This window comes from Nerophis lumbriciformis, linkage group LG05 (assembly GCF_033978685.3).
Source record: "Nerophis lumbriciformis linkage group LG05, RoL_Nlum_v2.1, whole genome shotgun sequence".
NCBI classification, from domain to species: domain Eukaryota; kingdom Metazoa; phylum Chordata; class Actinopteri; order Syngnathiformes; family Syngnathidae; genus Nerophis; species Nerophis lumbriciformis.
In genome coordinates, this window is record NC_084552.2 from 44812618 (window position 1) to 44837120 (window position 24503).

At 41.2% G+C, this 24503-nt stretch overlaps 1 protein-coding gene across 1 annotated transcript; it reads left to right on the forward strand.

Annotated features, from left to right (window-relative positions):
- The first annotated feature begins 246 nt into the window (after nucleotides 1-246).
- Nucleotides 247-23934, forward strand: LOC133606324 (urea transporter 1). Its single transcript, XM_061960132.2, has 8 exons — nucleotides 247-514; nucleotides 3208-3397; nucleotides 4355-4483; nucleotides 10030-10222; nucleotides 11249-11396; nucleotides 21092-21226; nucleotides 23412-23461; nucleotides 23536-23934. Exons 1-8 carry the CDS (start codon nucleotides 262-264, stop codon nucleotides 23716-23718), a joined length of 1281 nt encoding a protein of 426 aa, XP_061816116.1. The 5' UTR covers nucleotides 247-261; the 3' UTR covers nucleotides 23719-23934.
- Nucleotides 23935-24503: the final 569 nt, after the last annotated feature.

Sequence of the window (24503 nt, forward strand, 5' to 3'; positions counted from 1 at the left end):
GCAGGAAAAGCTTAAATATTACACCTTTTGAATCAACTTGTGATAACACATTGCCCACTAATGGCTTTGCAAAAGAAAAGAGGAGACAAACATTGGTGCCGATGCCACCATAAAGAAGGTGGATGAGTAGCCTAAGTCAACAATGTGTGAAGACAGCTGATTGGGACACGCAGAGCCTCATCTTCCTCCTCATGGGTTTGAACCTTGCTCCTTTCTGGCAATGTCACTGTGGAGTGAATACTTTACGCGGCCAACTGGTTTATGAGTCAACCCCTGCGACTGGGAAAGGGGAGGTTTCCTCCGAAAGAGGCTGAAAGAAGCAACGGGAGCAGCGGAAACATCCTTTCAAAGCGTTATTGGAGCACTTTTAGGACGAGGGCTGGAGCCATGTGGATGGACACCAAAACCGAGGCGCAGGATGCCAGCGGGAAGCCAGCGAGCACCGCTCGTCGCGTAAAGAACGGTGTCATGATGGTAACTGGTGACATGGTGTACCTGGATAAGTACACGCAAGGTAGGAAAAGTATACTGTGCTGAATTACTTTAGACTCACCTGCTCTAGCTATCATTACATGTTCTATGCTGCTGCATATCCTTGTGCATCTAAATTAATAACTGACCATTGATGTCTTGTGGCTGCTGCTCACTGCTCCCCTCACCTCCCAGGGGATGAACAAGGGGATGGATCAAATGCCGAGGTTAATTTCACCACACCTATCACACAATCATTGATACTTTAACTTTTTAACTTTTTTTAAATGAGTGGTGGGCAAGACTGAAAACGTTCTTATCGATCCCATACAAAGTAAATCAAGCGGAAATACTGTCGATAACTTTTGACATTATATTTTTCGAGATAATTGTGGTTTTTGCCTTAAATTGTTTGGTCAGAATAGATTATTAAAAGATTTGAGTCAAACCAACAAAAAAATGTGGTCAACAAACGCACAACTTAACAATATACAATAACACCTGTGGGGCGGCGTGGCTCAGATGGTAGAGTGTCCAGCCAGAAACTTGAGGGTTGGAATCTAGCTCCAGCCAAAGTCACTGACGTCATGTCATTGGTCGAGAAATAATAAACGTTCAAGTAAACATTTAAAGACCCACAAAAATATTTTATAGAGAATAATTAGATGCAGAAAAGAAAGTGAAGTACATATAAAAGACACATTAACCCTCTGGGGACAAATTAAGGTGGATTTTTTTTATTTTTGGTCATAATATTTGTTGCATTACTCCATTAAACATGATTTTTCCTGAGAGGGTTTTTAAAATAAATGAAAAAAATTGGAAAATAACGTTACATTTTTCCAAAAGTGTAAGATCATTATTAGGCAATATCCCAATGAAGGACATCAAAGTATTTAACTTTTCAAAGAGCAAAACATTCGGGATCAATTTTTATTAATTTCTTTACTCAAATTTCTCATTCATCATCAGCCCTAAACAAAAATGCCAAACATGTCATGTAATGTAATGTAATATTTAGCCCTATAGCTCTTTGAAGGCCTATTGATATTTTTGTTATTTTTATTTAATGTAAACCTGTGACATTATATGATCAAAAGGCCTTTAAAAGGTTAAAAAAGACAACAACAAAAAACATTACATTATTTATTTTTGGTTTAGAACTAAAGTTTATTGAGAAATTTGAGCAAGGAAAAGGTTTAAAAAAAAAAATCAAAATGTTTTTACGCCCTTCAAAACCTTTTATGTACTTTTTGGCTTTGAATATAATTTAAATCAAATGTCGCCAGATGGTTGAAGCGATAAAAAAATATATTTAATATACCTTTGTTGAAGACTCTTGTTGGCAAAGACGGGCAATGAGTAGAGAGCAGGCAGGGGAGGAGAGAGTCACACAGCTAGCACCTTGTACTTTGTGGCAAGTTATTTCTTGAATTTAATGTTTCTCACCTTTTTTTGGAACAAATATTGGCACTTGAAACTTTGTTGGCCCCATGGTGGTTTATTTTACAATAAATTCCAATAAGAAAAGCATGTCATGATTCGTTACCCGGGTCATGGCATGATTTATGTTTGGTAGTTTTCCTGTTTTAGTCTGTTTCCTGGGTGCACCCTCTTTCCCTGTTTACTGTTGGTTTCCATGGCCACTGATTCTCCTCACCTGTCTTTGTTTAGCAATTAGTGTTCCCATCAGGTGTTTTGGTTGATCACTCCCCTTTAGAGTTTTCTGTCACCCAGCACTAGTTGCTGGGTCAATGTTTGCTATATGCAACAATTACGTTTCTCCTCGCTCACGAATATGTTTCTACACACTACTCTTACTCGCTGTTCACCCTCGGTGACTATTTGTTTTGCCGCTCCACGCTTGTTGGCGTCTGAGTTTTGTTTTGTATTTTTGCCCTGCGTTTAAATATTAAAACCCTGATCCCACCTGCACGCCGCTCCTGCTTCTTTCCTTAGTCACTTAATTAAGGACTAATTAGTTGTTTACACGCAATGTTAACCTGGACGGCCAATTTCTGTCGAAAAAAGAATTGTACAAAAAGTGGGGCGTACCAAAACTGAGGTACAACTTTATCAATACCACAATGTACGACTTTGTAACAATAACAACAAATAAATACATTTGTGTGAGGAAAATAAGGTCAGTTGTGCAAAATAAAGAAAAATTATCGGATTTTATTCAAATCCTTTGGGGTTTTTGCCCCCAAAGCTATACTGTGTCCAATGACTTATTCCCTGAGGTGAGTTTTGCGAAAAATAGAACAATATCAATGGAACAACATCCAACCAGATAGACAGACAACATTCACACTCACATTCACACACTAGGGCCAATTTAGGGTTGCCAATCAACCTATCCCCATGTGCATGTCTTTGGAGGTGGGAGGAAGCCGGAGTACCCGGAGGGAACCCACGCAGTCACGAGGAGAACATGCAAACTCCACACAGAAAGATCCCGAGCCCGGGATTGAACTCAGGACTACTCAGGACCTTTGTATTGTGAGGCACATGCACTAACCCCTGTGTCACCGTGCTGCCCATGGAACAACAGAAAATGTAAAAAATACAGATATTGGAGAGAACTGAAAAATATACACACTAATCACACCAATGATACTAATAGTGATACTACTCCTGCTTCTCATGAAAATACCGGTCTTGTATAAGATGTTTCTTGAAATGCATGTCATAGAAATTCAAGTGCATTTGCGTGTGTGCCACGTTTTTCCCCAGACAAATGGTTCATTCTGCAGCTGGCCGTGTGGGCCTGCAGAGGGGTCTCCCGTGTGATTATAGCAAACAACCCGCTGAGTGGCTCTCTAATGCTAGCCGCGCTCTACTGGGCCTCACCCTGGCAAGGCCTGCTGGGTACTGTGGGCGTGATGACCTCCACGCTCACGGCGGTCATCTTGGGACAGGACAGGTTGTCTTTAGCCACATGTAGCCTTAGCCACCAACTAGAGATGTCCGATAATATCGGCAGTCCGATATTATCGGCCGATAAATGCTTTAAAATGTAATAACGGAAATTATCGGTATCGGTTTCAAAAAGTAAAATGTATGACTTTTTAAAAGTGGAGTGGTACACGGACGTAGGGAGAAGTACAGAGCGCCAATAAACCTTAAAGGCACTGCCTATGCGTGCCGGCTTAATCACATAATATCTACGGCTTTCCACAACACAAGTGAATGCAAGGGATACTTGGTCAACAGCCATGCAGGTCAAACTGAGGGTGGCCGTATAAACAACTTTAACACTGTTACAAATATGCGCCACACTGTGAACCCACACCAAACAAGAATGACAAATACATTTCGGGAGAACATCCGCACCGTAACACAACATAAACACAACAGAACAAATACCCAGAACCCCTTGCAGCACTAACTCTTCCGGGATGCTAAAATATACACCCCTCGCTGCCCCCTACTCCCCCCACCTCCACCCCGACCCCCCCCCCCCCCCCCCCGACCCCCCAACCCCGCCCATCTCAACCTCCTCATGCTCTCTCAGGGAGAGCATGTCCCAAATTCCAAGCCGCTGTTTTGAGGCATGTTAAAAAAAATAATGCACTTTGTGACTTCAATAATAAATATGGCAGTGCCATGCTGGCATTTTTTTCCATAACTTGAGTTGATTTATTTTGGAAAACCTTGTTACATTGTTTAATGCATCCAGCGGGGCATCACAACAGAATTAGGCATAATAATGTGTTAATTCCACGACTGTATATATCAGTATCGGTTGATATCGGAATCGGTAATTAAGATTTGGACAATATCGGAATATCGGATATCAGCAAAAAAGCCATTATCGGACATCTCTACCACCAACACACATGCACAGGTTTTGTCATTAAGTGTCCTTTTCTGTGCACAGTGCGGAGGTATGGGGAGGCATGCATGGTTATAACGGCATGCTGGTGTCTCTGCTAATGGGAGTGTTTAACGCTGGCGGAGATTGGTACTGGTGGCTCCTGCTGCCCGTTTGCTTGGGCTCTGCTAGCAGGTGAGACACAACATTACTGGAGGCACACCTGTCAGTCAAACTGGTATTCATTTAGTGGTGTTAAGTCTCTTTACTTTATTGTATACATATACTATAAATCAGAGAAATAAGAGCCCTTTTAAGAAACAGCACAAACATTTAGTGCTTACAAGGTATATTGAAAACAAAAATGCTGAACCTTAATGCTCAGTAAGTCAACACACAATGTGTGCAAACTATACATTTGTGTGTATATTCATTTCGAAATTACTCAAATCAAATATTTTTGAATAAGAAATGTTTCCATTCTTTTTTTCTTTTTTTTTTACTATATTGGACCCATCCGAACATGAAATAAGGCCCATATAGCAACTCGTTTCACCTAGTATAGTAGCCTTTGTGTGACGATCTGTCACTTAATTTCTGTTTGTGCTTCCTTGTTTTGTGTTTATTTCCTATCAGTGCTCTTATTTTGATTTCCATTTTCTGCATGTCTCTGCTGAGCGCGGTTTTCCCCTCACCTGCTGTTGAATGGCATCCGGGCCACACCTGGTGCTAATCAGCAGGCTTCTATTTTATGCCTGCCTCGCGTGCTCCTCAGTGCTCGAGGATTGATTTATGTTTGAGAACCTTACATGCACGACGGCTTCCTTCTCTGTTTAATTATATCAAAATCCTCTTACCTGATCACCGTTGTCCTGGGTCCTGCATCTTGGGGTCACTACAACTGCAGCCATGCGAGCTCCTGACACTTAAGTGTGTTCTACTGTAAATAGCTTTTAAGTTTGCTAGTCGTAGCCGTACTTGTGAGCCCAAAATGCAGGAGACAGCAGGAAGTGTGCAGGTGAACGGGTATTTAATGTCCAAATGTATAAAAACACAAATAGGGTTCAGCAGGGACATGCACTAAAAAACACAGGGAAGCTGTGCATCAAATAAATACAAGTACAAATAGAGTACAGCGGGGAATTGCACAGAAAAACCCAGGGAAAGCTGTGTTGGAAAAAATAAGCCCAAATTAGAACTCACAGCAATAATTAATACAAAAAAAATCGAAACAATACCATACAATATACAATATGTTCGTAACTCTGACATACAATGATCCCACACCGACACCGACTGTTGTTGTGGCTTGTGCAGCCCTTTGAGACACTCGTGATTTAGGACTATATAAGTAAACATTGATTGATTGATTGATTGATTGATTGATTGATTGACGTGACATTGGCTTTTAAAACCCTCAGGTGATAATTAACAGCAGTTAATTGCTTAATTGCTTCCATGACTGAGCTCTTCACTCAAAATACCCATATCTTAAATCAACATCGCCCATTGAAATGACTTGAAATGTATTTAAGCCGTACTTGACTTTCAATTGTCTTGCCTACAGGACATAGTTGAGGGCTAACTAAGAAAGATTAAAAAAAACGCTAGTTTGCGGCCACCTTTTTTTTTTTTTTTTAACCTCCAGGTGGATTATGATTAATTCTTCATCTAAACGGGAATGAATGAACATCCCGTCAGTCGGCATTCCAGTGAGAGCAGACATTGAAAGTAAGTGATTGTTTTATGTTCGTAGTTTGTATATCTTGTTCAGCAGTTGGAAAGACTGCTACATGATGCTTCGTGTTTCACTAAAGCTTAATTTGTTTATCACTCAGCTTCCCAAACTCATATTCAGGTTCAAAAATATAATGTCATGTCTGTGATCATGTTTTGTTTAGTTATGTTTTACTTGGTTTTTGGACACTTTTTAGTTCTTGTCTTCACTCCCTTGCTTTGTCACCATAGTAACCATTAGTTTCACCTGGTTCACATCGTCATGTCACGCACCTGTCTCACGTTTTCTCATTTTGAGTCACGCACCTGTTTTCACTAATCATGTCACCAGTATTTAAGCTTGTTGTTGCCAGGCAGTCGGGCTGGTGACATTATCTATCTATCCATCCATGCTACCCATGATATTCATGTCCACCCTTGTTATTCATGCTTCATGCCATGCCACAGTAAGTGTTTTTGTTTCGTGTTCTTAGTTAATTGCCTTAGTGCTAGTCTTTTGTTTTCATCGCCAAGTTTTTTTTGTACTTCCGGCCTTGTGCGTGCCTTTCGTTTGATTCCTTTTTTGAGCGTTACCAATAAATATGTATTTACCTTCACGCCATGTCCAGTCCAGCTTTACTTGCATCTCGGGAAAACAAACACACCATAGTCCACGTCTTGACAGGCGAGTCCTGGCAAACGTGAGACAGGTGCGTGACATGAGGATGTGAACCAGGTGAAACTAATGGTTACTATGGTGACAAAGCAAGGGAGTGAAGACAAGAACTAAAAAGTGTCCAAAAACCAAGTAAAACATAACTAAACAAAACATGATCACAGACATGACATATAAAGTTCTGGATCATCGTTTGTCCCAAAGTAGTCGTTGTTGGCTCTCATAAAGTTTGACATGAATATTAGTGTTGATGTTGAAGTGAAAAGCGAACATTGTGATGCGTCTGTGAAGTTAATACGCCGCTGTATGCTTAAATTGACCAAAATACGTAAATATGACATGTTATTACTAAAGGGGAACTACACTTTTTTGGGGAATTTTGCTTATTGTTCACAATCATTATAAAAGACATGAGAACGAATTGACTTTTTCTTTTTTTTATGCATTCTAACTTGTAACCAAGCAAAAATCCGCTAAGAGGAGCTCCTCTATTCCGCCAATAAAATCCAATAAATAACCATCCAAAACCCGCCAACAATACTCCATTTACAATTTGTGATTTGTATATTAACCAAACATTAGCAATATTGTTATTATAAGCCCTAACTATTTATAGCGGCGCTGTGATCACAAGCTTGTGGACAATTTCAACATGATTTTCCTTGCTTCCTGGAAGTTTTTTGTAGATCATAAATCATGCATCTCACCTGGACAAAATAAGTCTGAGGGCGTATTCTGACAAGTTTGACAGCTATTTAGCACCCGGAGATGGCGAAAACGACACAAAGAGACCAGCAACCCCATCCCATTTCTTCGCGAGGATTGTGAGACATTTTTCATCTAAATGGAAATATATGAACATCCTAGCAGTCGGCATCATTATGACAGCAGACATTGTACAGTAAGTGATGTTTTATTATGTTTGTTGGGGGAGTGCAGTGAGCAGTAATCAGTGATGAAGAAAAAAAAGCAGAGGTGTGGACTCGAGTCACATGACTTGGACTCAAGTCAGACTCGAGTCATGAATTTGATGACTCGACTTGACAAAATGTAAAGAGACTTGCAACTCGACTTAGACTTTAACATCAATGACTTGTGACTTCACTTGGACTTGAGCTTTTTGACTTGACAAGACTTGCTAATTTCCCCAAAACCCAAAGATTAAAAAGTTATTTAGGAGCGCCCTGTATCTTTCATTGTGTACGTGTGTGTCTGTCAGCGGGTGTGCTGTCGGTACAACAGCCAATCAAATTAGAGCCACGTTGTTTTCATCCGACAGCATTCATCCAATCAAATTGCAGGACAACCAACGAAGAAGAGCTGTCAAAGCGCCAGTGAGAAAAAAATCATATCAAAGATAGTTTCGTTCGGGTATAAAAACTACGAGGTGGTCAACAAAACGAAATGAGGTATGCAAAACATGCGGTTCGAAGATTACAGACGGAGACGCAACAACTTCCAACTTCGTTTGACATTTGAAGTTGCACAAAGAACGGTAAGTTTTGAATGTAAGCTAACGTTTATTGGCTAAGTAACGTAACTTTTATTTGCTGTGTAGTTAAATCAGTGAGGCTGTAAACTCACTGCTAACGTTATTGCAAACACGGCAATCTGTTGCGTCCACTGCAGTTCACTACCTGATTCATACTTTTCGTTAAGTGATTTTTTTGAAGAAGGATTGCATGAGGTACCTATACATAACGTTACGTTAGTCAATGTATCACACACAGTAACGTAATGTTAGACGGCGGTCAGCAGCAACGCGTATTTTAACCACCTACAAAAAGACAAAAATAGTAAAATAAAGGTCAGTTAAAATGTACACTATATTAAGAATATGTGTACCGTTTTAGCTATCTTTCCGACATACTGCTGGTTGTTTACCTCACAACACATGTGAGTTGCAGGGCTGCAGACGGTGAATTAACAAGCGATATACCTTAAGTTTATTTACAGAATAGGCTGTCTTGACGGCAAGATAAAGTAATGAAAATATTATTTTTATGGCTTACACTTAAACTGACATTGATTTTGTTAAGTTTGCCTCTTTGAGGTGGCTTAAATACATTTAGCTGCTGACCCCGTCCACAGCAATGTAAAGCCTAAGTCATGTGCTGGTAGCCTGTCTGCTTCTCTCTATTGTGAGCGGGTTGCCCGCCATTTTCCGTGTAGTCCCTCAAAACAACCCCACTTCACAAATCCCGAACTATCCCTTCAACCGGAAAAAAGTTTGAAAATACATAGTGCTGCAATCTGCTACAGCAGCAACTGTAACCTATTTTTTTCCCCTGCAATTTCAAATGCACTTGTATTAATAAATAAATACAGCGTTTTAAAAGCATACACAATCCGTGTAAATATATTAGTCTGTGGTTAAAAGGACCTGAAAGGACTCAAAACTCAAAATGCAGGACATGGGACTTGACTTGAGACTTTCCAGTCTTAACTTTGGACTTGACTCGGGACTTGCCTGTCTTGACTCGGGACTTGACTCGATACTTGAGGGCAAAGACTTGAGACTTACTTATGACTTGCAAAACAATGACTTTGTCCAACCACTGAAAACAAGCAAACGTGATGTGTTTTTAAAATGAATGCGTCGTGTATGTCTAAAGTTATCAAAATACGGAAATGTGAAATGTTATTATAAATGTGCCCATTACTACATTACGTATATATTTACATCATGTATATAAAACCTCAAAGGAGGCGTTTTCATGTTTTTTTAAGGGCTTTATAGGCAGACTAGAGCGGCTCCCGTAGGCTCCATTGTAAGCAGACTTTTGATCGCATTTATTGAATATTTAAAATGCAAAAAAATTAAATAACATCCATCGGCATGTCTCTCATAATGATTTTGAATGATAGGCAAACTCCACAAAAAAAGTGCAGTTCCCCTTTAATGTTGCTAATAATACATTACATACATACTTACAGTGTGTATATAAAACCTTGATGGAGGTTTTTGGATGTTTTAAAAGTGCTTTATAGGCGTAATATAGCGACTCCCCATTGGATCCATTGTTAGCTGACCCTTGCTAGTGTTTATTTACGAGTTAGAATGCATTAAAAAAGATATAGGGATAGAGATTGTGAATGACAAACAAGTGCAGTTCCCCTTTAAAGCATAACAAAAAAGTCAACAGTCAAATACTCGTGCGTTGAGGTACAACTGCATTAGTAATTGTTGGGACACAAAGAGGAGGGAGGATTCAAAAATCTCTGCGTCTTCCTACTCCTTTTTGGAATTTTAAAACTGTAAAGATTCAATCGAACGAACCTTGTATTGAAATAAAACATTTCCATCGTGCTTGTTGAGAAATCCTTTCATCACACACCTGCCCGTTAGTGTCTTCCTCTTCAGTGGCTTCTCGTCTGTGTTGGACCGCTGGGACTTGCCAGTTAGTGTCTTGCCCTTCAACGCCGTCATCACCCTCTACTTCCTGTGCATCGGCCCTGATAACCCCTACTTCCCGCGCCACCTTGCTATACCGCCAGGCTCACCGCCGCCGCCCAACATCACCGAGCTCAGCGCATCGGAGGTAACAAGAACTATTATCTGACGCATTTTGTTGTCAGAATGTCATTATGATGTCCCTTTTTCCCCCACAAAAAATGTCAGTCCACAGCTGCTATAACAACATGCATGAAGCCCAGCCTGCTCTGACTCATCGGTTGCTTAGCAACTGATGGAGCGCCATTTGTCACTTTAATTAACAACGACTTTAATAATAGAAACTCATCAGTGTTTTGTTTTTTTACGAGATAAAGTGCTTATTGTGTCGAACAGCTTAAGAATGAATTATTGAAGACTCACACACACACACACACACACACACACACACACACACACACACACACACACACACACACACACACACACACACACACACACACACACTAAATAAAGTCTAAATAGAGTCCATGGCAGATCGACAGGATGGTCCTTCACAGTCTTTGTTCTTCCCGTCTGTTTCTTTTTTCTTTAGCATTTCTTTCTGTCACTTCCTAGAATTCCCTTCAGTAAGATTTGAAGCATCTAAATCCTTTTTCATGTCCCGCCTCATATGTGTGTCACTGCAGTTCAATGTTAATCGACAGCCTCTTGCCCCATCCTTCTCCATCCCGTCATCACTGTGTAAACATGTCCTCTTACTGTATATTCCTAATGTCCTCTTACTGTATATTCCTAATGTCCTCTAACTGTATATTCCTAATGTCCTCTTACTGTATATTCTTCCTAAGATAAGATCTGTTCCCAGCATCCCCCGCCTCCTCTCCTCTCCTCTCCATCTCCTACTTTCATGTCCTCGTAGGCCTCTGCCGCTGCACTCCTCCCACCAGAGGCGGCGATGACGTGAATGCTATTTATATTTGATGTCTTCATCTCGCACTCTGCCCAGGATGCCTGTGCAACAGCGGCGTATTAAATCTGACTGTACCTAAGGCAGTCACGTGAGCCAAGAGCCGTCACCATGGCAACTGTGCACCGCTCACACACTGAGGCAGGCTGCCGTTGGGAAATCGAGCTGTGCTGTGAATATTTCAGTGTCCTCTCCCCTGCGCAGGTGTTGCGAGGCATCCCTCTAGGCGTGGGCCAGATCTTCGCCTGTGGCGCCCTGGGGCCCTCGCTGCTCATCCTAGGGGCGCTCTGCCTTTACTCCCCTCTGCAGGCCGTCCACGCTCTGCTCGGCTCAGCAGTTGGAACGTTGGCCGGTGAGTTTTAGCTTCTAAAGTCAAGTCAACACAAGTAAGGGTGTTTTCACTTGGCCTATCAGTAGAGGTTTATATACAAACGTTGGTATCAATCTGCTGTGAAGTAAATTGCTGGGTTGCAACCAGGTGACATTGAGGCACTTTCAGTTTCCGCTTGGGGGCCAAACATTCAATAGAGTACCTCGACTTACAAACTTAACTGGCTCTGTGACAAAGCTCTTAATCAAAACACTTCAGTGAATGGGTGCTTGCTTTGTAAGCAGCTCAAATCAAAGTCTCCCACTGAAATTAATTTTAATCAATTTCAATGCCCTTCCTAAAACATCACAAATTTAACATGTAACATGCCTTTGTAACAAGATTTTAGATAATAAATATTGTGTAAAACAATACAATGTAATGTGATACTAACAACTTCAGTATCCATCCATCCATCCATCCATGGATGGATGGATCTCCACTTGGAGAGTGGACTTCTACTGCATCTCCTTCAAACACACCATCAGGAGCTTTACCATACTTTCATGGATAAATGTGTACTGGTTAGATTTGTTTTAACGCCTTTGGCTGGCATTAGACTTAGTATAGTTCAGTATGGTGCAAACTAGCAGCGATACGCTCAAATTGATTTGTCAAGTTGACGACACGCTCGGTCACGCTCAGTGACAAAACACTAAAACCACACCTAAAGTGTACTGGGAGCCAGTGCAGTTGGGCCAATATAGACGTAATATGAGCAAACTTTTTTGTCCCAGTCATAAGTCCAGCTGCCGCGTCTCATACCAACTGTAATCTTTTAATGCTGGAAAAAATAATACGTGACAGCAATCGAGACGTAATGATCTCAGCGTCACTGATGGACAAAATTGGGACGATTTTAGTTATACTACCCAGATGAAAAAAAGCTTTTTTTGTAATAAACCTAATGTGCAGCTGAAACAAGAGAGTTGGGTAGAAATCAATGTTGAGATTTTTTACCGAGTCCCTTTAGACCAGGGGTCCCCCAACTTTTTGACTCGAGGGCTGCATTGGGTTGAAACAATATGGCCGGGGGCCGGAGACACCAAGAGTAACAAGCGGTAGAAAATTGATTAGAAAGGACAGATGCTGCTGTCACATATACTGTATATACTGTAATATTGTACATGTTTTGTATATGTTGTATATTGTATATATTGTATATATGTTATAGACATAATATAATATATATCATCCTCCCCCAGAAGATTTCTTTGTGATTTTCACATACAAATATTGAAGATCTTTGCTCCTTCTCAACTCTGTGGTAATATTCCTTTCACAAAATACAAACAATAGTACGTTAATGTTAAATCTTACTTGTGAAAAGTAATCCTCCGATTCCTATTTTCAACAGTCCGCTCATTTGAGCGGGAAAACGCTGAACATCTTTGTTTTCTACCTGTCAACTGTCAATTTAGGCTGCTCGCCGGCTCCTCATCACCACTTCAAGATGGTGGTTCTCGCGTCACAGCAGCCAATGCTGTGTCTACTTAGAAGATGTCTATGGTTATCACATCATTGCAAACATGGCAATCTGTTGCGTCCACTGCAGTTCGCTACCTTATTCATACTTTTTGTCAAGTGATTTTTTTTAAGCAGGGTTGCATGAGGTACCTATACGGATTCCCATGTTCTTAGGGGGACTGGTAGTTGCCCTGCCCACGAAGCCTCTGCAGCCCACTTCCACAGGGAGAATTGTGGCCTTCCAGGCCCGTTGTTCAGCATCCGCTGCCAACTAGGCATACCGGAGCTTCTTGCGCTCATAGGCCTCACCCACATTATCCTCCCAGGGCACTGTCAGCTCTATGATGTAGACGCTTTGAATCGCAGAGGACCACATCACAAAATCTGGCCTGAGGCTGGTCGTGGCAATCTCCACTGGGAAGGAGAGTTTCTGCTCCAGGTCAACAAGGAGCCTTCAGTCCCGTGCTGCTCCCAGCTGTCCGGCCTCTGCTTTAGTGTTGCAGAATTTCGTGTGCTTCTCCCCCTCATGCACAAACTGCCTTGAAGATGCAGGATGGGAGGAAGGCAGGGGCAGAGCGTTGACGACCGTGTGTCGACCCTCCGGTGAAGCTGCTAGACACTTCAGCACTTGGTTGTGCCGCCAAGTGTATCGACCTTGTGTAAGGCTTGTCTTGCAGCTGACCAGGATGTGTTTCAGGTTTGCTGGAGATGGACAGAGCATGTGGGGTCTTCTCCTTACCAAAGATTTCATGTCCCAAATCTCTTTCCAGGAGAGCTTTCGCTTCTCAACATCTTCCCAACACATCCTTTGACCTTGCTTTCCTTGTGAGACTGCCTTTGCACATCTCGCAGCCTCTTCCCCTCTGCGAACTTCCTCGATCACATGCCCACGTCGCAGGGCTGGACCTGCCTTGTACCAGGATGGTGTACTCTCGCCGAGACCAAGGCCACCTCTTCTCCTTTGCACCTGGCCGACGATGTCCCTATGCTTAAGGGCTGACTTGGCCCCGTGTGCAGCTGCAGCTGGAGTCCCAGTGCATCCAGGAGATGTATATTTAAAGAGAATCTGCAATCTCACATAGATACACTATATTGCCAAAAGTATTTGGCCACCCATCCAAATGATGAGAATCATGTGTCCTAATCACTTGGCCCGGCCAAAGGTGTATAAAATCAAGCATCTAGGCATGAAGACTGTTTCTATAAACATTTGTGAAAGAATGGGCCGCTCTCAGGAGCTCAGTGATTTCAAGCGTGGAACTGTTATAGGATGCCACCTGTGCAACAAATCCAGTCGAAAATGTCCTCGCTCCTAAATATTCCAAAGTCAACTGTCGGCTTTACTATAAGAAAATGGAAGAGTTTGGGAACAACAGCAACTCAGCCACGAAGTGGTAGGCCATGTAAACTGACAGAGAGGGGTCAGCGGATGCTGAAGCACTTTAGAGGTCACAAAGAGGTCGCAACTTTCTGCAGAGTCAGTTGCTGCAGAGCGCCAAACTTCATGTGACCTTCCAATTAGCCCACGTACAGTACGGAGAGAGCTTCATGGAATGGGTTTCCATGGCCGAGCAGCTGCATCTAAGCCATACATCACCAAGTCCAATGCAAAGTGTCGGATGCAGTGGTGTAAAGCACTGGACTCTTGAGCAGTGGAGACGCGCTCTCTGGAGTGATGAATCACACTTTTCCATCTGGCAATCTGATGGATGAGTCTGGGTTTGGAGGTTGCCAGGAGAACGGTACATTTCGGACTGCATTGTGCCGAGTGTGAAATTTGGTGGAGGAGGAATTATGGTGTGGGGTTGTTTTTCAGGAGCTGGGCTTGGCCCCTTAGTTCCAGTGAAAGGAACTTTGAATGCTCCAGGATACCAAAACATTTTGGACCATTCCATGCTCCCAACCTTGTGGGAACAGTTCATATGTGAGTCATGGCAAGTGGCCAAATAGTTTTGGCAATATAGTGTGTATATGTTCACATTGCACCAGGTCACATCACTGCAGTTTTTAAACCCCCTCTCAGGTGACCATAACTGAATGTAGGCAGCGCACATAAAAACAATTCTGAACTGTAAAGCGGCGAAGAAACGACTGCAGCCCACGGGCGGCTCAGAAAACTCCAAGCAATTAGCTGAGGTGACCATAAAAGTCATGCGGCTGACTGTGTTTTGCTTTTTAATGTGCCTCCCTGCACGTCTATACATTATTAAGGACAGTAAAATATGAAGGACATTTTTCAGACCAATCACTGTTGTGTTTTTGCAGCTGTGAGTCAGGTAAGAGTTTGCTTACACACACACACACACACACACACACACACACACACACACTGTCATGGTGCTGCAAAGCAAAGAGACTGTGCAGGGTGGACTTTAAAGTCATGTCAACTAATTGCTGCGTGCATTCAGCGACAACAATCTCTGGTCTGCATTACATTTCATTTGAAGAGGCGTAACAAACGTTACAAATAAAAAAGCATCTCTCGAGCATCAGTCTTAGTTTCTCATTAGTCTTTAATGATCCTCTGGGGGAGTGCAGGAGGTGATAAAGAAAGCAGAGAAGGGCACAAAGCGGCGAGGTAGGGGGAGCAGACTGACAAGAAAGAGGATCAGAGCAAAGATGCTGTAGGCGGGAGCGGCCGTCTTTAGCATTAAAAGGGTAGGAACCATATGTCGTAATTGGCCTGGTTCAGCCAAATGTCCAACAGGCTGAAAATGTTATCTCCGTAGTGCATCTCAGGGAGAAAATAGTTTTAGCCCTCCATTTTTAATCTTGTTACAGCTGCAGTTCAAAGGTCAAGTGAGCTTTTGAGGCCATGCTGTGATGCATGTGTATCAACAGTGCACAGGGCAGACAATGACCTGCTTACTTCCATCTTAACAAGTACAACGTGATGACAAAAATAATAAGACAACTTTAATCAAACTGTGGCCTGTGTGTCTTACAGTCATTTCCAAAAGATCAAAATAAGACCGAAATGTACGAAAACCAAAGCAATTCTTCCGATAAAAAATTATTTTTTTATCGGAAGAATTGCTTTGGTTTTATATCCAATTAATCTGTTTCAGTATTAAGCAAAACTATGAGCAGAATTCCTGAATTAATTTGTGTTTCTAACCTTTTTGTTAAAGTGCTGAACTTGCAACTTTTTTGACACCCCTGGTGGATTATTTTGCAGTATTTTGCAATAAAAAAGCACAGGAGGTGTGCATCTCTTTGGTAAACAAATGCAATGGGCCCCACTGCACAGCTTTTGGCTTGCAGTAATTGTGTCTTGAATAGTGCAATAGATGGATGGATGGATGGATGGATTGATAAGTAGATACTGTTAAATACTGTAAACAGCCAAAAACACCCTTGGGGGTGGCGTGGCTCAGAAGGTAGAGTGGCTGTGCCACCAACTAAAGGGTTCCAGCCACCTTGCTCCCAGTGCCACTCACACTGCTTCAAATCAAACTTTATTTACGAATGTAAATAAATGTTGGTGGTGGTTGGAGGGGCCAAAGGCACAAATTGGCAGCCACGCTTCCGTCACTCGAACCTAGGCAATTACCACCATCCTACTGTGAATGTTGACTTAGACTTAGACTTAAACTTCCTTTATTATCATTCAAATTTGAACTTTATAGTACAGATAAGAACACAATTTTGTTTGCTAATTTATCATGAACTATTATTGTTATCATTATCATTATTACTATTATTATTATTATTATTATTATTATTATTATTATTATTATTAGCAATTTACCAAATGTGGCCCAAGCAGTTTGCTCACTGAAACTGGCCAGCAGGCTCCATGGTTTCCTAATAGTCCCAATCCAGCGGTAACTTGGTTGTCATATGCCCCATTTTTCATGTCATTCATTTTTTGAGGAAGAATGTGAGAAATAAATTTGGCCATGGTTTTAGAAGTCGGTTTGCCTGTGCATCAGTCCGTGGAATTGAGTGCCCAAACGAAGAATCCCATGTTGGTGACTGACTCTGTGCTTTTTTTTTTTTTTACTACGACTGCACAATATCCCAACATGGGGCCAAAATGTCATGGTCTGTCAGGGCGAGACCCCAAAGGATGCAGAGATAGAGGTCTTTAAACATATCAAATCTAAAAAGGCAACACAGGATATAACAGAATGCATCCAACATAAAAGTTAAAAAAGTAAAAATGCTTAAGAACCACCCATATTCGTGATTACAATCAGTTGCCTACTGAAGCCTCTTTAGACAGGAATCAAGGGAATGCATTCAACACAAAACAGGAAAGAGACGAAATAACGGACATCGACATCAAAAGCAAACTTTTCACTCTGTTTTATGAGATTGGTGTCAACAGACTCCAGCTAATTTAATACATATATTTTGGCTCTGCCCATCTCTGAACATTTTTAACACTGTCTGTGGTCACTGGAGAAAGGATGGAACCAAATCCCTTTAAGTGGACTATTTGGGGTAGCATCTCAGTCATCTAGCCTTAAGAAATCCAAAAAGAAGATCAGGCTGACATTGAATGGTTGCTCTGCAAAGTTTCAAGAACTATGGGGTGCCTTTCTGAAATATGTCAGAGGAGCTGATCTCCAAATTAACACTGATTGAAACACAATTGAAATGTGGGTGGTTGATGAGCCTTTTCTGCGCTTGTTGGTTGCTATATCTCTCGAAGGCCATTTAGGAACACAGTTGTCTGTGGTTTTATTTGAATATCTGTCTGTGGTTTCTTTTTACTTTATTTATATATTATTGTATTTATTCATTATTATTATTTTTGTTTTATCTTAAATGTTGGAGGGGAGCAGTATTTGATGTATTTTGACAACTCCTGTCTATTGTATGTTTTTGAAAATTATCAAACAAATGTTTAAAAAAAAAAAAAAAAAACCTTTCACCTGTAAGACAATTTATTGTTTCCTGCACATTCATGGTATCATCCTTCTACCTGTCGTGTGTTGCTATGTTTTCAAACATGCAGCAGACATGTACCACTTTTTATGGGCATTTTAGAAGCAGTCCTGCGGCGCATCTTCATTGAAACTGCTTTTCTTTTCTTTTTTTTTTGCCAACTGAAGGTGCGCTCATGGGAAAAGGCAGATGCGATGAAAAATATGCAAAAAATGCATATTACAAGAACTTCATTTCACGATAAGAGATATGTTAATACATCTTCTATATGAAAAAAACATTTTTTTTTAAATAAATAAAAAAGCAAACACAAAAAAACGCATTAATTTTATTTGTTTTAATCAGCCCCTAAAGGCTACTTTTACACTGCAGAGTAGGATGTCCAATTCAGATTTTTTTCAATCTCTGTGAACCTTTTTTCAATCTCTGTGAACCTTTTCAATCCGGTTTCAGGGCAAATCACTCTACGGAGACAGCCCTCGCAAAAATGACTAATGATCTACTGCTAACGATGGATTCTGATGCGTCATCTATGTTGCTGCTTCTTGATCTTAGCGCTGCTTTCGATACCGTCGATCATAATATTTTATTAGAGCGTATCAAAACACGTATTGGTATGTCAGACTTAGCTTTGTCGTGGTTTAACTCTTATCTTACTGACAGGATGCAATGCGTCTCCCATAATAATGTGACCTCGGACTATGTTAAGGTAACGTGCGGAGTTCCTCAGGGTTCGGTTCTTGGCCCTTTACTCTTTAGAATTTACATGCTGCCGCTAGGCGACATCATACGCAAATACGGTGTTAGCTTTCATTGTTATGCTGATGACACCCAACTCTACATGCCCCTAAAGCTGACCAACACGCCGGATTGTAGTCAGCTGGAGGCGTGTCTTAAGGAAATTAAACAATGGATGTCCGCTAACTTCTTGCAACTCAACGCCAAGAAAACGGAAATGCTGATTATCGGTCCTGCTAAACACCGACATTTATTTAATAATACCACCTTAACATTTGACAACCAAACAATTACACAAGGCGAATCAGTAAAGAATCTGGGTATTATCTTCGACCCAACTCTCTCGTTTGAATCACACATTAAGAGTGTTACTAAAACGGCCTTCTTCCATCTCTGTAATATCGCTAAAATTCGTTCTATTTTATCCACTAGCGACGCTGAGATCATTATTCATGCGTTCGTTACGTCTCGTCTCGACTACTGTAACGTATTATTTTCGGGTCTCCCTATGTCTAGCATTAAAAAATGACAGTTGGTACAAAATGCGGCTGCTAGACTTTTGACAAGAACAAGAAAGTTTGATCATATTACGCTTATACTGGCTCACCTGCACTGGCTTCCTGTGCACTTAAGATGTGACTTTAAGGTTTTACTACTTACGTATAAAATACTACACGGTCTAGCTCCGACCTATCTTGTCGATTGCATTGTACCATATGTCCCGGCAAGAAATCTGCGTTCAAAGAACTCCGGCTTATTAGTGATTCCCAGAGCCCAAAAAAAGTCTGCGGGCTATAGAGCGTTTTCTATTCGGGCTCCAGTACTATGGAATGCCCTCCCGGTAACAATTAGAGATGCTACCTCAGTAGAAGCATTTAAGTCCCATCTTAAAACTCATTTGTATACTCTAGCCTTTAAATAGCCCCCCTGTTAGACCAGTTGATCTGCCGTTTCTTTTCTTTTCTCCTCTGCTCCCCTTTTCCTTGAGAAGGGGGGGGGGGGGGGGGGGGGGCACAGGTCCGGTGGCCATGGATGAAGTGCTGGCTGTCCAGAGTCGGGACCCGGGGTGGACCGCTCGCCTGTGCATCGGCTGGAAACATCTCTACGCTGCTGACCCGTCTCCGCTCGGGATGGTGTCCTGCTGGCCCCACTATGGACTGGACTCTTACTATTATGTTGGATCCACTATGGACTGGACTCTCACAATATTATGTCAGACCCACTCGACATCCATTGCTTTCGGTCTCCCCTAGAGGGGGGGGGGGGGGGGGGGGGGGTTACCCACATATGCGGTCCTCTCCAAGGTTTCTCATAGTCATTCACATCGACGTCCCACTGGGGTGAGTTTTCCTTGCCCGTATGTGGGCTTTGTACCGAGGATGTCGTTGTGGCTTGTGCAGCCCTTTGAGACACTTGTGATTTAGGGCTATATAAATAAAGATTGATTGATTGATTGATTGAATTCCGATCTTTACATGTAATTGTTTTTTATTACAAAAAATATTGCAATGTCTAAGGTGAAAACAAACTGACGCGCCTGCAGACATGACGTTGCACATGCTGCAGTGTTTACAGAAGTATATACGCATGGCTCCAATTTTAGGTCTCAGTCCTGGCGCATTTGTGGCAATTTCAAGGATTTCGTGCAATCAAAGTCAACATTTTCTGAACCGCGTTATTGCACGTAGAAGATCAAGAAGGAAGAAGGTAAACATGTCAACGTTTGGGCGAGTAGTTGGAGACAGCAGTGATGGAACATTGACGTGAATTCCTAGGACATATAACTTTTGCCTGTTTTCTGCTTTTTGTCAGCTACATTTTGTTAAACTGTCTATTTTGGCGAATAATAATAATGACGCTTATCGCTTTTTGATGCATTCAACCTGATCGTTCTGACTGCAGTTGCATCGAGTACACATCTGATTTATATCCACATACGAAAGAGGCCTGGGTCGGATTGGAAAAATTTGGAATTGTACTGTTCACCTTGACATGAAATATTTCCGAAATAGCTCCGATATAAGCAAAAAAAATCAGAAATGACCTGAAGTGTGAAAAGGGCCTAAATCATCCATCAGCTATCACATTATAAAATTATATTGCTGAATAGACAATATTATATTTGTATTTTTGACAGTCCATATATGTTGACAAGCACACATAGGACGGAGCGCTGTGTAATCGCCTCTTTTCTCACAGCCTTGTGTACAACTGTGTCAGTTTGCACATACTTTTCAGATGTGCTGAATAAAAATGCAAAATAGCCTTTGCAGTTTAGTTTTATTCTTGATAAATCTAACTGCGTGTAATTATATAGTTATATGATAATTATATCAGCTTCTTCTCTTCCTCAATATTACGGGCGTTCTGATGATCAGCAAAATGTGCGCATATTAATGAAGACAGACACGCTAAATGGATTGCGCTCCTTATTCTGCTCACGAAAGAGACACGTGCACACATTTAGTAAATCAGCTGTGCGTGTGCTATCAAGTTTGCACGTGTTTTAGTGCATGCAAACAAACCTTAAGTAGCTCAGCTATAGTATTTCTGTGTTTGTATGTGTGTCTGTGTAGGTTTATCTGTGGCAGTGCGCCATCAGTCTCTTTACTGGGGCCTGTCAGGTTTCAATGGAGCTTTGGGATGCATGGCTGTTGGAGGACTCTTCTTCACCTTCAGCTGGGAAACTCATCTGTTGGCCATTGCTTGTGGTAACAACACGTACACAGACACACATTCGGTTGCTGACAAGGGAAAACGATGTATATAAATGCTCCAAACACATTTATGTTCCGTACCAAAAACACACACACACAAACACACACACACATCAAAAAACAAAGGCAATAGGAAAATACTGCAAATAAAAAATGCAAATGAACACACATTTGTTTTTGATTCTGTTGCGTTTCTATTATTGCGACATTTTCAATTTGTAGTATGGTTGCATGTGTTTTATGCAGGGGCTCATTTAGTCGTTTGGGGGCCCAAGGCAAATCTAGTCATCGGGGCACTCCACAAAACAAAAACAACATGGTAACTTACCATATTGTCTTTCTGAATCTAAATCAGGGGTGTCAAACTCATTTTAGCTCAGGGGCCACATTAAGGAAAATCTATTCCCAAGTGGGCCTGACTGGTAAAATCATTGCATGATAACTTATAATTAAAGACAACTTCAGATTGTTTTCTTTTTTTTTTTAATAGAACAAGCACAACCTGAAAATATACAAATTATAATGTTGTTTGCATTGTTTTTTTACACTTACATGTTGCACTTAATAGTGTTCTATCTTCCTTTGTTGTTATTTCTACTTTCTGAATAAATGATGTAATAATGTTCATCAGTGAAATAGGTAGAATTGAGTCTGGCAGAGTTTTAAAATGCTCCCATTGGTGTTCATGTTTAATCTATCAGATGATGGAATTAATAATAATAATATCAATTATTATTCTTATTATTTACCCATTTTCCTCAACTGATGTACTAACATCATGTGGTTTATTCTGTATATGCAGCATCATCTACACCAGGGGTCACCAACGCGGTGCCCGCGGGCACCAGGTTGCCCGTAAGGACCAGATGAGTAGCCCGCTGGCCTGTTCTAAAAATAGCTCAAATAGCAGCACTTACCAGTGAGCTGCCTCTATTTTTTAAATTTTATTTATTTACTAGCAAGCTGGTCTCGCTTTGCTCGATATTTTTAATTCTAAGAGAGACAAAACTCAAATAGAATTTGAAAATTCAAGAAAATATTTTAAAGACTTGGTCTTCACTAACTGACAAAGAAACAGAAAACAGATTTGGTGTCCAGTTCAAAGTGTGACCTGATTTATTTAAAAATTTGAGAGTTGACTTTTGTATTTTACATGAGTTATTATTTGTACAAACTTGGTGCAAAGTAATTCATGATTTGTTAAAAAATGTTAGTGGCTAGCTAGTTAAAATGGGATATTGTGATTACACAAGACTGTCTTAGAAGTGATCATTTGAAAATGTTCAATTTGAAAAATGTGCACTTAGAGAAAATATAAACATAAAGTGTTGCATATTGATATTTATCTGTTTCTATATATATTTATTGTGAGAAATCATTAAGATGATCAGTGTTTCCACAAAGATAAATATCATTAATTATTAATAATAACATAGAAATAAAGGTAAATTGAGCAAATTGGCTATTTCTGGCAATTTATTTAAGTGTGTATCAAACTGGTAGCCCTTCGCACAGTAGTAGCTCTTGGTTTCAAAAAGGTTGGTGACCCCTGATCTACACTAAAACTTGTGAATTTGGGCTTATTTAATTAATCACACATGAAGTTAAAGGGGGATGCAAATCATTTCACCTAGTCTAGATAATGTGTCCCCAGACCTCTATCCTCTATTACCATGAATTGATTAACGTGGACCCCGACTTAAACAAGTTGAACAACTTATTCGGGTGTTGCCATTTAGTGGTCAATTGTATGGAATATGTACTGTACTGTGCAATCTACTAATAGAAGTCTCAATCAATCTTAACAGGGCACATAGCTCCGCCCCTCTAGCGACAGAGGACACAAATAATTGCTATTGTGACATTTAGTGAACACATTTAAAACAGCAGTTTCTTTCATTCAAAAATTTCAGCTTATTTTTATACTTAGCAAACTCATCTGACGGGCCGGGTAAAACCTGTTTGTGGGCCTGATGCGGCCCACAGGCAGTACGTTTGACACTCCTGATCTAAATCTTTAACAACTATTTTGGGGGCCGATGCAACTGCCTGTGTTTGCCTGATCGTAAATCCAGCCCTGGTTTTTGGTATTGGATCATTAGTGTGTTTGTATGCGTTTCCCCTGTCAGCATGCACTTGCGCAATGGAAGGGTTAAAAGTGTCCCCCTGTCTTCCTCAGCCTTCCTCTCGTCTTATTCCGACATCGCCCTGAGCAATCTGCTGGGAAATGTAAGTGCACTTCATGTCATGTCGCTGGTTCCTGTTCAGGCCAGCTGAAAACGCATGTGTGGTAAATTCCCTAGATGGGTCTCCCAGCATGCAGTTGGGCAGCCACACTGACTGTCACGCTAATGATGCTGCTGACGGGCAGTTTAGCCGCACACCGCCTCCCCCTGGCTAAGGTTCGGGTCCCGGAAATGAACATGTGCTCCGGCAGCCGATGGGAAGCCGGCAGCGCCGCAGAAAGAGATAGCACTGACGTGTAATTACAGACTCATTGTTTTTTTATAATAATTGTTTCGGCTGGCTACGGTGTGTTAGCCAATGACTTTGGCTGGGGGGGGCGGGACTTCCGGAGAGCGATAGGGAAGTGACGTTGATGATAGAAAGCAAGGCGTCCGAGTATTGCCGGAAAAAGAGGGGTGACGCACATTGGAGTTGTGTTGTTCAATCGCATCTTGTACAATAAAGACAAGACAAACAAAGAAGTTGTATGAGCCTGCATTCCTGGGATATTACAATATCAATACAAGCACCCTGATTCCGGATGAGATACGTGCAGTTTCTCACGCTGTCCACAAAATGGCGGTGCAAATGTTTACGCATTTCATTTTCTACCTTGAAAACGTGTTGCAGTTCATGGTGTCACCCACAAGATGGCAGTGAAGCACACGTTATGTTGCTATATTCCGCAACAAGCGATTCATGTTGCTGCCCCTTGAATTTGTTTCAATAGAATACTATATACATAACTATCAATTATCAAATATATATATATATATATATATATAGGGCACAGAGTGGGTGGGTACAGGCTGGTGTAGGGGCGTGGTGATTGGCTCATGTGTTACCTAGGAGGTGTTTCCGTCTGTGGCGGCATGCTGATACAATTTCGCTGCGCTTGTTGAGGGATGACAGGTCTGGACGGTATATGATAAACAGTTTCTCTTTCAAGCATAGGTTGCATCTTTTATTACCACTATTGTAAGGTGTGCTGGATGCAAGAATTTGCCATGTTATTGAATATTCAACATTATATATATTATATATT